Below are 12,904 nucleotides of genomic sequence, written 5' to 3'. Positions count from 1 at the left end.
CAGGAGAACTGCACACAGCCCTGAGCTTTGCATCGGAGGGAAAAGTTTCCCCCGCTCGCTCGGGGGCCCACGGCGCAGCTCCACCTAATCACGTGGTACCATCTCCGGGAACATTCTTCTTGTCTTCCCCCACTTCTGTTTGGGGAGGGGTATTGAGGAGCTGGAAAGGAGGGTTGCTAGAATTGCCCCGCATTTTACTTGAGCCGGGGACAGAACAGGAAGGTCTCTGCATGGTCACTTGGGGACATCTGAGGAGTCATGAGACTGTGCATAAGTTGGGGGTCTCCACTTTGGAAAAAGTGAGAAGGCGGCTCCTTTTTGAAGGGGCCCCAGAAGTCACGGAGTGAGTGGCAGGTAGCGTCACGGCACCTGGCTCCGTCCCTGCTCCGCTCATGTGGAGCTGTGCTCGGCACACACCATGCTGGGCGTCTGTGCGTGTGAACGTGACCCAGTTCAGTGCTGCAGGGGATATGGTGGAACCAGGTGGGGTCACCCCCGTTAAGAGGGAGGGACCAGGCCCCAAGTGCTGTGATGTAAGGCGGGAGGCCCAAGTGTCCCAAATCCCCCGTGACTCACCCTGGGGACACTGTTGGGTCACCCACCCTCCTGACCATCCCCTTCCTAACTCCTAAAGGACCCACAGGTGCACCCACACTGTGCTGCTAGGAAATAAAGGTGGGGGTGTTGGTGGCCACCAGCACCCCTGAACCTGGAGCTCAATGGCTTTGCTCTCAGCCTTATATGAGCTACAAGGACATTTTAATAATTAAATTCCTATTTTTTAATTTGTATTGTTTGAGTTTCAAATTTATAATCTCTAATATCATAAATGCTTGCATTATGTTACACGCCTGAATCATCATTGCGGCTGTCCCCTCCCAGCCCTCGGGCCATCCCTGAACGAGACTCTGTAGCTTCGGGGGTCTGGCTCAGCCTGGCATCTCTGGGAAAAGCTGATTCTTGTCATCCTCAATTAACCCATCACATTGTGCCCTCCCCCTAGAACGCCTGTCCCCTGTGATCCTACCAATGGACACAAGGATTCCTTTATTTTCAGGAAGATTTCCTAGGGCTAGTGGCTAGCTTCGTAAAGTTACACTGAAAACACTCCAGCAGAGCTCTGATAACATTATATACCCATGATAATATTATATTATATAACCATGATAGTATCATATACTCATGATAGTATTATATACCCATCATAATATTATATCACAGCTGGCAGGCTATGGTACGAAAGAGCCTAGGTTTCAGAACCAGACCCGCCTGGGTTGGAAATCTCACTCTACCAATAGCTAATATACAAATTACATTTGCTTTGTGGGCCTCAGTTTCACCACCTATAAAATAAAAGGATCGGGGCTTCCCTGGTAGCACAGTGGTTGAGAATCTGCCTGCCAACACGGGGGACGCGGGTTCGATCCCTTGTCCGGGAGGATCCCACATGCCGCGGAGCAGCTGGGCCCGTGCACCACGGCTGCCGAGCCTGTGCTCTGGAGCCTGTGAGCCACAGCTGCTGAGGCCCGTGCGCCTGGGGCCCGTGCTCCGCAACAGGAGAGGCCACAACAATGAGAAGCCCGCGCACAGCAACGAGGACCCAATGCAGCCAAAAATAAACAAATAAATTTATTTTAAAAAATAAAAAATAAAAGGATCGAACCAGCTGCTTCGAAGGTCCATCGCAAAGTGCCAGCGATTCAGCATCCTTCCAGGGCACCATTGTGGATCTTTTTTTAACATTTAATTACAAACATGTTAACACAAGCCAAGCGAGAGAGACAAGTATAAGGAAGCCCAACGTACCCACTGCCCTGTTTTAACAGCTCTCAGCACCCGCATTGCCCCATCTTCGCCAAAGAAGCCAGACTTACCCTCTGGGCTAGGCGGAGGCCTCTCGGGAGGCGCCGGGGTAGATCGCATGCTGTTTCCCATTTCTCTCTCTCCCCGGGCTGTCGAAGCCACTCGAAGCCAACGGCTCAGGGGATCCACACGGAGAGTGAGCCACGAGCCCTCTGGGTGGAGAATGACCCAGTTTAGAGTACATCCTGCATCATTTTTTCAGGCAGCTCACTTCTTGAAAGGCGGGTGTTTTTATGTGAAGATGAGATTCGTGAAAGTTGGTTACATTTGTGCAGCTCTACTTCTTTTATCAAGGGAATGACAGAGAAAAACCACAGAGAGGGAAGTTGCTAGCAAGTGCTGTCGGTGGAGAAAGCTTCTATTCCTCCGCACGGCTGACAGCAAGCAGCCGGCAGTGTTTGTGTGAGAGACTGAGCGCCTTTCAGATCCCCCCGCCCCGGCTCTCCTGAGCCCTGACCCTCAACTCCCAGGGTCCTGGCATTCGGAGCTCTTAAAACTCAGGAGTTATGTGGCTCCACAACCAAAAGGGGGTGAGAAGAGGGTACTTTCTGTTTCCACTTTCTCTCTTCTGTTGGAGTTTCTCAACATGCTCTAAGCAACGGTGACAAGTGAAAAACCCTGACAATACAGTTTGTTGGCCGCCTGCTCCCCGTGCTGCTACAGCACTTTGACACCTGCTGTTACTTTTGATTATCATAGAATCTCTGCATCCCTAACCCCATTTTGCAGAAAGGAAAACTGAGTCTCAGAGAAGGTAAGGATTTTGCCCAAGGTCACACAGCATGTAACCGGAGAGCTGGGATTTGAATGGCTGATGCTAAGTCTCCGGTTTGTTCCATAATGTTCAAATTCTGGCTCTGCACGTGCAAGCTAGGTGACCTCGGGCAAGTTCTCGACCCTTTCCTGACTGTTTCAGGGAATAATAATAAAACAACATTGGGTTGTGGCTGCAACATTAATAGATAAAGCCTGTGAAACACATAGAACATGACCTGGCATAAAATCCTCGTAGTTTATTGCCATTTACTGTGTGTTTTCTGATAGTCCATAGTGAGAAAAGCTTGAATTCTGGGTCTTCGTACAAGTATTTTGGAAAGGGACTTAAATGACTCCAGCATAGACGTGTCCTCCCAGGCTGCTTGAGGCACAGAGAAGAAGGCCACATCCTTAGACAGAACTATTCCTGTCTCCTGGGGACAAAGACAGTTGGTGGGGCAGAATTCCCCCAGCCGGTGTCCGGCCCACTGGGAAACTTGCATTCCACCCCGTTCTTTGCCTCCAGTTTAAGATCAATGCCTTATGGGTTTGAAAGGGTCCCAAAGTCAGCTAGTCCAACCCCCAGCCTGGCCTTACATCCTTCCTTTATGCATTACAGTTTCAGATACTGGAAAGATGGGTACTCTCAGAGCAAGGCCTTTCAGAGGCTGAGGGAGGTCTGCACCACTTCCTAACTGGGGGGCGGGGATACCTGGTATATTATGAAACAAGGAAAACCAGAATGAGTGTTCTTTGAAAGTTAATCTATTTTAACTACTTACATGGACAGTTGATCACTTACAACTCAAGCTAAGAAACTGTAGTATCATTGTGCTGTTCCCAAGATAATGGCAAGACTTGCAAAAACTGTAAACTCATAATGCACTGCAGAACATGTGGCTGGAATGGGCCACATGCTCAAATGAGGAGTCCTGTCTTCTGATCCTGTTGGTCTTTGTGACTGGACACAATGGGGATAGTTTAAGGGTAAGGCCCCTCCTGATGCAAGGCCAGGGCCCTTCTTCCTCTACCTCGCCTCCCCCCTCCCCAAATATAGCCAAGGGCATGCTTTGTCCCTGGCAGGGCCCTTCCTGCAGGCGGGGCATGTTTTAACAGCATCACCCTGGCTCCAGGGGGCAAGGACGACTTTTCTTTGTCCCTGGCCGGTCCCTGGTCTGGTGTAGGCACTCCCAGAAATGTGCTCCAAAAAAGTGCTGGGGAAACCACGCCCTGAGCCAGTGCCCGGAGGAAGGCGGCCCACGGGGTCCCACCCGGAGGACAGGGAAGGCCACCGCCTCTGGGGCCCCACCTGAGGTTGGTCCAGGGAAGGAGCGAAGCAAGCAGACTGACTCTGGGGAGCCCGCGCCCCACGTGGGATGCACAGGTGTTCGAGAGGCACCTGCTGCCTCCGTCCCGCTCCCGGTGCCTTTCTAGAGCCCACAGTCTCCCCAGTCCCTCAGCCTCCCTCTCTGTTATCACCAAGGCCTTCAGGCCTCTAGAGAAAGCTCTCGGGACAGGTGGAGGAGAGGCCCTGGCAGGCCTGCCATGCGGAGATGACTCTGAAATGTGTGCTGGCCTCGCCCCTCACTCTCCCAAGGGCCCTCACACCCCCGTCACTTGACTCCTCGAACAATGCCACTCTGCTCCCTGCAGCCTGATGCTTGGCCCCCACGATCGGCTAGCCCCCAGGGCTTGGGCCCCCCCCCCCCCCCCACCCCCACCCCACCAGAGAGCACCAGTAGGCAGGTGAACTCCCACCCCTGCAGGCATCCCAGGCCCCTTCTCTGCAGCGTGTCTTAGCCGCCCTCCTACTCCATCTTCTCCCCGAGCCACTTCCAAGCGACAGCCTCTAGCCATCACGTCCAGCACTCATCTCTACATCAGCAACTCCAGAAAAGTCGTGGGGAGAGACTTTGTTATCTATCCAAGTGAATTCTAACTTCACCTCTCTGTCCAACAACTTTATAATTCTTCTCAGGCATTTGTGTGCTATTTGGAGGAGTTCAGGGAATCCAATACAGAAAAACAAAACAAAACAAAAGACTTGAAAGTTGCATTTTACAGACGGGAAAACTGAGGTCCATCCGAGGAAAGAAACATACCCACGGTCTCGAGATGAGAAAGTGGAGTGGAGGCCGGGAGCCCGGGTTCTTGGTCCTCTCCCTGTTTCTGTCTGGCAGGTGGGCGCAAGCTGTGAGCAGGGGCTGGGCTGGGCTGGGCTGCAAGCACCGTATCCTGCCCGCGCTTTTCAGAAAAGCTCATCAGTCCAGCTGCCCCTCAGGGGTCTGCTCACTGGCTTCCTATCGACTCCAAGTAGGAGTGAACTCATCTGAAAGAGGCTTTCATTTGAGAAGAGCAAAAGTGCCTCCAGAGACTGAGAGCTGGGGTCTGCCTAATGAAATGGCTGAACAATCTGATTTAATCTGTGACAGTTTTATGCAGTGGCTGGAGGTGGGAGAGAGGCTATGAGAGACAATTGCTTCTAGAAACAATAAGGAGAGAGCCAAGGAGAAATGAGTTAATTAACATTGGCTCTGAACAGTCTTGCTTTCCTTCTCCCTTTTCTTTGTGATGTCAGAGGATTGAGACTGGCCTTTGCCTCTTCTTTTTCCCCCAGTCTTTGGATCAACGCTTCTGTTTCTCTGCATGACCTTGGGCCCCAGTTTACTCTTCTTAAAAATGAGATGAGTGGAAAAGGTGATCTCCAAAGAGAGAGCCACTGAATCCCTTTCAATTCTAGCAATCAAGACTCAGTGACCTTTTGAAAATTATTACTAAGAGAAAAGACCCACTGTCACTTTCTTATGAAGTCCCATTAGACAGAATCCAAGCCTTGTCTTTACATCCCTCAGGATCCAGGCAAGGCAGTTCAGGTGTGCTGTATGCCCACCTCCTGGTGGGCAAGTAGCAGATGCCACTGCCTTTTATCTTCCCAGCATCCCAGGAGGCAGAGTTTCCCAGCTCACCTTCTCTGTGTAGGGGTCAGCCTGTTAGCTCCCCTGCCCACACACCTGGGGCTGGAGCCCCGGAGACCAGGGATGCAGGGGCCTACCTTCCCCTCCCGGCCTCAGAGCCCACGTCCTTTTCCCAGGGCCATGCTGCCGTCTCCACTGGAAGCCAGGTCCCCGAGGGACTCTGTTCAGCAAATGGCTGGCCACCCTTTGAGCGGACACCTGGCGTGGAGAGGTCACAGGAATGTGGGCTGTGCCGTCTCCAGCTGGTTTCTGTTTGACCAGATCAGGGATCCTCTTGTCGCGTGCTCTGCGTTATCGTGTGGACACAGGGGCTCAGACTTCTCAGAGCCTTCCACTCCCAGGACAGCTCTGTGCATCTTGCCCACTTTGTGCTTCTAAAAGCCAGGCCTCGCTGTGGGAAAGGAAGTAACCTGAACCCCTTCATCGTATGACAAGGGGGCGACAGCTCGAGGAGCCCCAACCAAGGGAAGGCAGGTCTGGGACAGTTGGGAAACCTTGGCGACAGTCGGAATGTGAACACCTACTTAGGGATGGAACCCTCCCTTTGGCCCTAGGTATTTCTTCCACAGAGTGTGACAGTGGGAAGCCCACCCACGTGACCTGCTTCTAAAGTAAGGGAGCAGATGGCCCGAGTGGGGACCCTCATCACCCGTCACATCCAACCCCCCCACAGCAGCAGTCATGTCAGAGCCACTGCCACCACCTTAGGTGGTCAGCCCTTCCTCTGCCAGGCACCTGGCTTGGCATTTTACAGCCTTCGTCCCCTGGGTGGCTCATAGCAGCCCTGCTCTATAGGCGACATAAATTAAGTAACGTGTCCAAGGTTGTACGATCAGTAAGAGGACAAATAGGTTTTAAACCAGCTCTGCCTGACTCCAAAGCCCCTGCTCTCAACCACCATGAAATGCTGTCCTGCTTCTCTGCCCTCTGGTCCAGTCCAAGAACTCAGTGGAAAGTGATTTTGAAAGGTCACCAAAGCAAGCTTAGGGGACCATAAACTTTGGGGTGAAACTTTAGTCCAGGGGACGCAGAGGTCCAGAGGGGTCTCTTGGATGTCAGGTGGCCCAGGGCTGGGGATCTGGCTGGGAAGGGTGGCGGGGCAGGAGGGACCGGAGAGAGAAGCCAGTTAAGGCCTGCTCAGGTTCAGCTGTCATGGCCACTGTTAGGTGGCCTGGCATGGTCAGAAGGGCAGGAGTGAATCGTGTGGAATGTTTTCCAGCCTTTCAAAGCATTGCTTTAAAGAACTATTAATGCTATGGGGGGAAAAAAGAACCCAAAACAAACAAAACTAGTCATGCTCAGACTATCTCAATTTTATAAAACTTTAACATGCATATGCATATATGTAGAATAATATTAAAGGCAATTATTGCCGAGGTGTTTCCAAGGGCTCTCTCTGAGTAGTGATTTTATAGGTGAATTTCTCGATTTCTTCTTTACTCCTTTCTAAAATGTCCCAATTTTTCTCCCATGTGCCTGATTTGCTTTTATAATCAGAAGCAGAACTAGAGAAGAATGAGGGTGCCTTGCAAAGAGGGTTTTCAAAGCAGGCAAGCCTGAGTTCAGATTCCAGCTCCCTGGCCTACTGGCTGTGTGTCCTTTGGCAAGTTACTGCACTTCTCTGAGCCTCGATTTCCAAATGCAGACATTTGAGGTATTAATACATGTCCTGAAGGGTTATTTTGAGGATTAAATTAAGGTCATATTTAAGCAGAGATAAGTTTGGTAAGATGGGATAGCTACAGATTCACCCACACTGGATCCCTTGGGGGTACTGGGTGGCCAGCTAAGTCACCATGCAAGCTTGAGCAGTCCTTCCCCTCCTTGGGCCTCAGGTTCTCAAATATGATGGGGAAAGAGTTGGGCCAGACAATGGCTCACAGCCCTTTTGCCTCATCTACCATGCCCCCACCCCCTGCCCCGTGCCCCGTGAGTGGTACCGGGTATCCGCCCAACTGCCCTGGGACTTGCTCAGGGCTGCCGGTGGTCTGCCACTCTGCACCAGGGGCAATAAGAGCTGGGACAGGGCCTTAGCATCGGTTGGCTCCCCTGCCAAGGATCTCGCAGGATTTCCGGGGGGCACCCCACCACATCCTGACCTCGCTCGGCAGGTGCACCACCCCTGTGACCCACATCGTTCCCTGCTCTCCTCTCCGGGCAGGTGCAGCCACAGGCCTGTCCTCCCTGCCCCCCGGGCCCACCTTCTTCTCCTGCCGCTCCACGGAGAAGGAGGCTGCGATACAGTCTGCTGGTTGAAACCTGTTTTAACAAAGTTGCCCCAGAAGCTCAATATGAAAAATAGATAAAAGCAAGCTGCCGGTTGGGGGCTGGGGGCTCAGCACTCTTGACCCTTTATTTCTCCTGATAGGACTCCCTGATCCTAGGATATCATAAAGCACCAATTGAAACAGAGCAGTTCAGTGCCCTCACATTACAAAGAAAAGGCTCAGAGAGGGCAAGCCATCTGCTCTGGGTCTCTCAGTAAGTTTGGATAAGTGCTATGACCCCCTGTCCAGCACTCTGTCCACCACAGAGAGCCATTGCCCATTTGCCAGCGCTGACCCACATGTCCACGAGCCCGTGTTCTGGCCCCTTCCCCCCTTGGGTGTCCGGAAGGGGATCTCATATACCCTCAGGATAAATGGGAGGCTTGGCTTTACCCTAAGACCAGGGTGGATGCATCCTAGAAAACATTTTATGGTCATTTTAGGATGTCATAGGAAGAAGCCAGATTTGGGACCTCTTGGTGCTGGGGCAGATCTCAGTTTCACCTCTTAGGAAGTCACTAAACTTCTTTCCACTGTTTTTTGTTTTTATTTAAAAAACAAGCGTAGCCATATCTGCCTTGCTCGATTTTTCATGAGTAAGGATTAGAGAGTAGGTGTTACAAAACGAGCATGTTGCGGGGCAGGGGCGGGGGTCTCTGTGGCTCAATTCTCTGCTGACAGTAACTGAGCTACAAGCAAGTGCCTTCTCCCCAAACCTACGGGATGCATGTGAAGCAGTGTCCAGCATGGAGAGGTGGGCAATACAGTCATTCCTGACATGGCTTTAATGTGTCATTGAAAGCAAAATTTCAAATTTCCCCATTTCTTTGTTTTCTAGATCAGCTTTTCATACTCAGAGCCTCCCCGCCGCAGCCAATACCCAGGGCTGGTGGGATATGGTACCTCCAGTCTGTGAGCCTGTTGGACACAGAACACATCTGACAAAAAATGTTACAAATGAGGTTCAGGCCCCAGGCCAGGTCCTGGATACCCTCATAACCTATAAGCTGACATCATAATCCTTGGCAATGAGAAAACAGTCGTAAAGACAATTATTTTGATGTTAGATCACACAGATACACAACTGGACAGAATAGGACAACAGTGAATATGAAATAGGCTTTTCTTTTCATTTCAAATCTGGATGCTTGGGAAATGCAGGACTCCTTAGAAAGAGGAGGGCATCTGGACACGTGGGCCCAGGGATCGTGAAGTTAGTGATTCCTGTATTACATCGCCTTTCCCAGCAAGACTTAGTTTTGCTTTTTGGTCACACACACGAACCACCGGCGAGGCTCATAAGCTTATGGAGTGAGATGGAAATTGATATCTTGCCTCCTAATGGCATTTGCATGTGCTGAGCCCCACGTAAATCACTTGTCAAAACACACAGGTGCCCGGGGTGAGGACCCCCGAGCTACTCTTTTTCAGCTCACCATTCCATCCTTATCTCTTCGGGTTCACCTGCGTTGCCCCTGAAGTGGATTATGATTCTGACACTCATTTCTGTGATTGTTTGATGAATGACTGTAAGTGCCGTGAAGACAGAAGTCTGTTTTCACTCAGAGCTGGAACACAGTAGATGTTCCATAAGGAAATAAAAGGAATAGATGAAAACTGAGGAGACACTGTGCCTGGGAGAGACACACCACTGTCATTATGCCTCTTGTATGACTGAGGAAACCGAGGCCAGAGAGTTTACGTCACTTGTCCGAGTTTATCACCAAGCTGGTAAAAGAGAAGGCAGGGTTTGAACCCAGGCGTCTGGCTCCAGAGCCCAGCTCTTAAGTATTCTGCTCTGAGGCATAAGGAAATGGATGGAGGGTTACATAAAGCTGAATCGACCCCTTTTTATGACAAGATCACGGCACTTGTGTGCTAGAGGGTCAAGTACATCATAGGTATTCAGTAGATGGACCAATAGGCATGATAAAGTAGCATATTGGGAAGTGGGTCCTGACACTCTGGGTGCTTGGAAGTTCTGTTCAGAGGATGTAATTTTTTAGCTGATTGTCCATGTGACTTGGAGGGTGTGGAGGTCTGGAAGAGTAGGGGGAGATGGCACATCTGTACTTTGAGAAGGAGCGCGGCCGCCTGCCAGGGTTAACACGAGAACTAAATTTAAAGACTTCAGTGACAACTGGTTCCCCTCTGCTGTCTGTCCTGGGCTCTGTCCCCTTCGTGGCTCACGCCACAGTTCGTCATTATGTATTTGTTTCTTTCACAACCCCAGGTTATAAACTCCCTGAGAACACGATCCCATGTCTATTATATTGCTCAATGAAAAATCATTACCTAGCAGGTGCCTGGCACATAGTGAGCGCTCACTGAATTCAGTCGAGTGGATAAAATTACCACCTACAAAGTACTCAGCCGAGTGCAGGCAGGTGGGGCTGTGCTTTCAGCGGCAGCCTGACCCTCTCAAGGTGGTCCTTTCCCCCTGAGCGCGATCGGGGGGACAATTCCCACTTTCTTCTGAAGCTCCTTGAGTCTCCCCACCTTCCCTCCCCGCTCCTCAACCCTGAGCCACCCCCCGCCCCGGCCATGGTCCCAGCTGCCTGGATGGTGCCAGGGAGGGAAGTGTGACTTTGCAAAGCTGTTTGACAACAAAAGTGAGCCACGTTGAGGCCACACAGTTTCTGTCTGTAGCTCAAGTTACCGTAATGAAATGAGACCCCTCCCTCCGTGGTTCTCAGATAGGAGGAAGTGGTTCGGACCCAGTGTACTTATTTCCTTTGGAACTCTTGGGGAGGAAAGAGAGGGAGGAAGTCAGTCACACAGTACAACCTCAATGCATATTCATTAAGGGAAGGATAGATGGATGGACGGGTGGACAGATGGATGGATAAATGTGCTTACAGGGCCCTCAGGTTGGCTGACAAGAACCAAATGCTCTAGCCTCACATGCTGGAAAATTTTAATGAGAATTTTAAGCTCCAGCTTCTCTCAGAGCTGGGGGAAATAAATTCTTGCTGAATGTCAAATGAAAAATTAAAACCCAGCAGCATCTATTAATGCAGGAAGCTGATTGGGGTTTACTGAAATGAATCATTTCTAAGTCTTTAAGAAAGATCCAGTCCCCTTGGAAATACATCGAAGCTCAGCGTGGGGAAATTTTTTCTGTAATAGGAAAATGATGTCAGTGCAATACAAACCTACCCGTGTCTGTTTCACTTATATGAGATGGAGGAACACTTAGAAATAAGCATTCAGAAAAATCAAGAAGGAATGTCCAGGTCGTCAGCTGTGCAGTTTGACCCATCATATTTAACACAGTCTGCTACTGTTTACTGCCTAGGGATATACAAGTAACTTGGGGTACTTTAATTTTCTGGATTACGAATGATATTAATAGCTGCTATTTAGTATTTAACATCTCCTACATACTGTATATAATTTAAACTTCTTACTAACACACATGGAAGCTGGTCTTCTTTTTACGAGGAAAAAACTAACCCTCAGAGAAGCAAAGTAACTTGCCCAGAGTCACTCAGTTCACTGGCGGCTGACCCAGAATGTTGGCCCAGTGTAGCTGATTAAAACAATGGGTTTCCCTGGTCTTACTTCCCTGATTCTAGATCTGTTTAAGACGCAGGAGTCTAAATAGCTTTCAGTCTGTCTGTTCCATCGTTTGTTTTTTTTAATTACTATTTTTCTTGAATTTAATTTATTTTTTATACAGCAGGTTCTCCTTAGTTATCTATTTTATACACATCAGTGTATACATGTCAATCCCAATCTCCCAGCTCATCACACCACCACCCCCACCCCGCTTTGCCCCCTTGGTGTCCATACATTTATTCTCTACATCTGTGTCTCTATTTCTGCCTTGCAATCGGTTTTTAATATTATTACTATTATATTTGTCAGAGCATGTTAAGCACTCTTGAATAGCATTTTTCCAACTGGAGACTATAGATTGCACCAGATTTTGCCAGAACTTCGATTTGGCCTTACCTCCCCAGTTTTAAAAGGACCACAGCCCCAATTTATAGCACCTCATAGCACACTACAGAAAGACGATTTGCAGCTATGGGGTGTTATTTCTCCTAAGACAGGAGCACTGCTTTAAAGACACACTTCCGTCCTTCCCACACCTGCTCTCACTGAGGTAAGGCTCCTCCTCCCCCACCTCAGCCCTTGGAGCCCTCAGAGGCTCTCACCAGCTGTGTGACTTGGATGAATCACCAAGATTCATAACCTCTCTGAGCCTCATTTTCTCATTTGTCAAAAGCAAATAATCATCGTAATCTTACAGGATTGTGCTGAGGAGTGCAGGAGAAGAACCTTTCATGCAACACCCCTCCCCTGCCACTCAGCTTGGCAGACTCCTTCCCTTCACTCTGCGTGCATAACCCCGATTCAGGACAGTATGAGGCCAAAACCCAGGTCATTTCCCTGACGCCAGGCTCTCTGGACCTCTAAGAACCTAAAAAGATGTGGAGTGTGCCACATTCCTTAGGGGATTCTAGTTCTCCCAAATCTCTTCTAATCCTCACATTTTGTTTTCAGATTTTATATGCCTCGCATGTTTGCCTTTCCTTTACTCCTACTCCTGCCCTGTACACAGCCCACCTGCTTGGATTCTTGTTGCTTATTATCATCCGTTCTCGTTGGCATCTTCCCACAGAAGATCCACACTCCCAAACTCCTAGAAGCACTATTGTGATGTCCGCCTGCCTGGGCTCCATGTACCTTTAGACGTCATGACTCCACACTGATAGCATTTATTGAGCACCTACTATGTGTCTGAAACTGGCTTGGACACTTTGCATATGTCAGCTCATTTAATCTGCTCGATACCTGTGTGAGTTGGGTACCATTATTCCCACTTCACAGAGGAGAGAATGAAGGCCTGGAGAGGTTTAAATGTCTCGCCCAGGGTCACACTGCTAAAAAGTCTAATAGCGAGCAGGAGTGTCCTCGGTAAGAAGCCTGCTATGTGCTAGGATGTTCTGTGGCTGGAAAATCTTCTCTGGCAGGAGCGTGCCCGTCCCAGCTCTCCCAGCCCTTCCTGCCACACGGTTCCCCATCACCGAGCAG

At 49.9% G+C, this 12,904-nt stretch overlaps 2 protein-coding genes across 6 annotated transcripts in view; one reads left to right on the top strand and one right to left on the bottom strand.

The window, feature by feature from the left end:
• The window catches only part of TG (thyroglobulin), a 247,796-nt gene that overhangs the window by 176,383 nt on the left and 58,509 nt on the right, over nt 1-12,904 (top strand). The window lies entirely within an intron of this gene.
• Nucleotides 1-12,904, bottom strand: part of SLA (Src like adaptor) — an 84,791-nt gene that overhangs the window by 20,788 nt on the left and 51,099 nt on the right. For all 5 annotated transcript variants that reach the window (XR_005017100.1, XR_005017101.1, XM_036831004.1 and 2 more), the window contains one exon: nt 1,875-2,015. Coding sequence is in view for 3 of the 5 variants with exons in the window: in XM_036831004.1 (XP_036686899.1) it covers nt 1,875-1,935 (61 nt within the window). In the remaining 2 variants the exon portion in view is untranslated. The remainder of the gene's footprint in view (nt 1-1,874; nt 2,016-12,904) is intronic.

This window comes from Balaenoptera musculus, chromosome 17 (assembly GCF_009873245.2).
Source record: "Balaenoptera musculus isolate JJ_BM4_2016_0621 chromosome 17, mBalMus1.pri.v3, whole genome shotgun sequence".
In the NCBI taxonomy this organism is placed as follows: Eukaryota; Metazoa; Chordata; class Mammalia; order Artiodactyla; family Balaenopteridae; genus Balaenoptera; species Balaenoptera musculus.
This window is presented reverse-complemented; position numbering and strand designations above follow the sequence as displayed.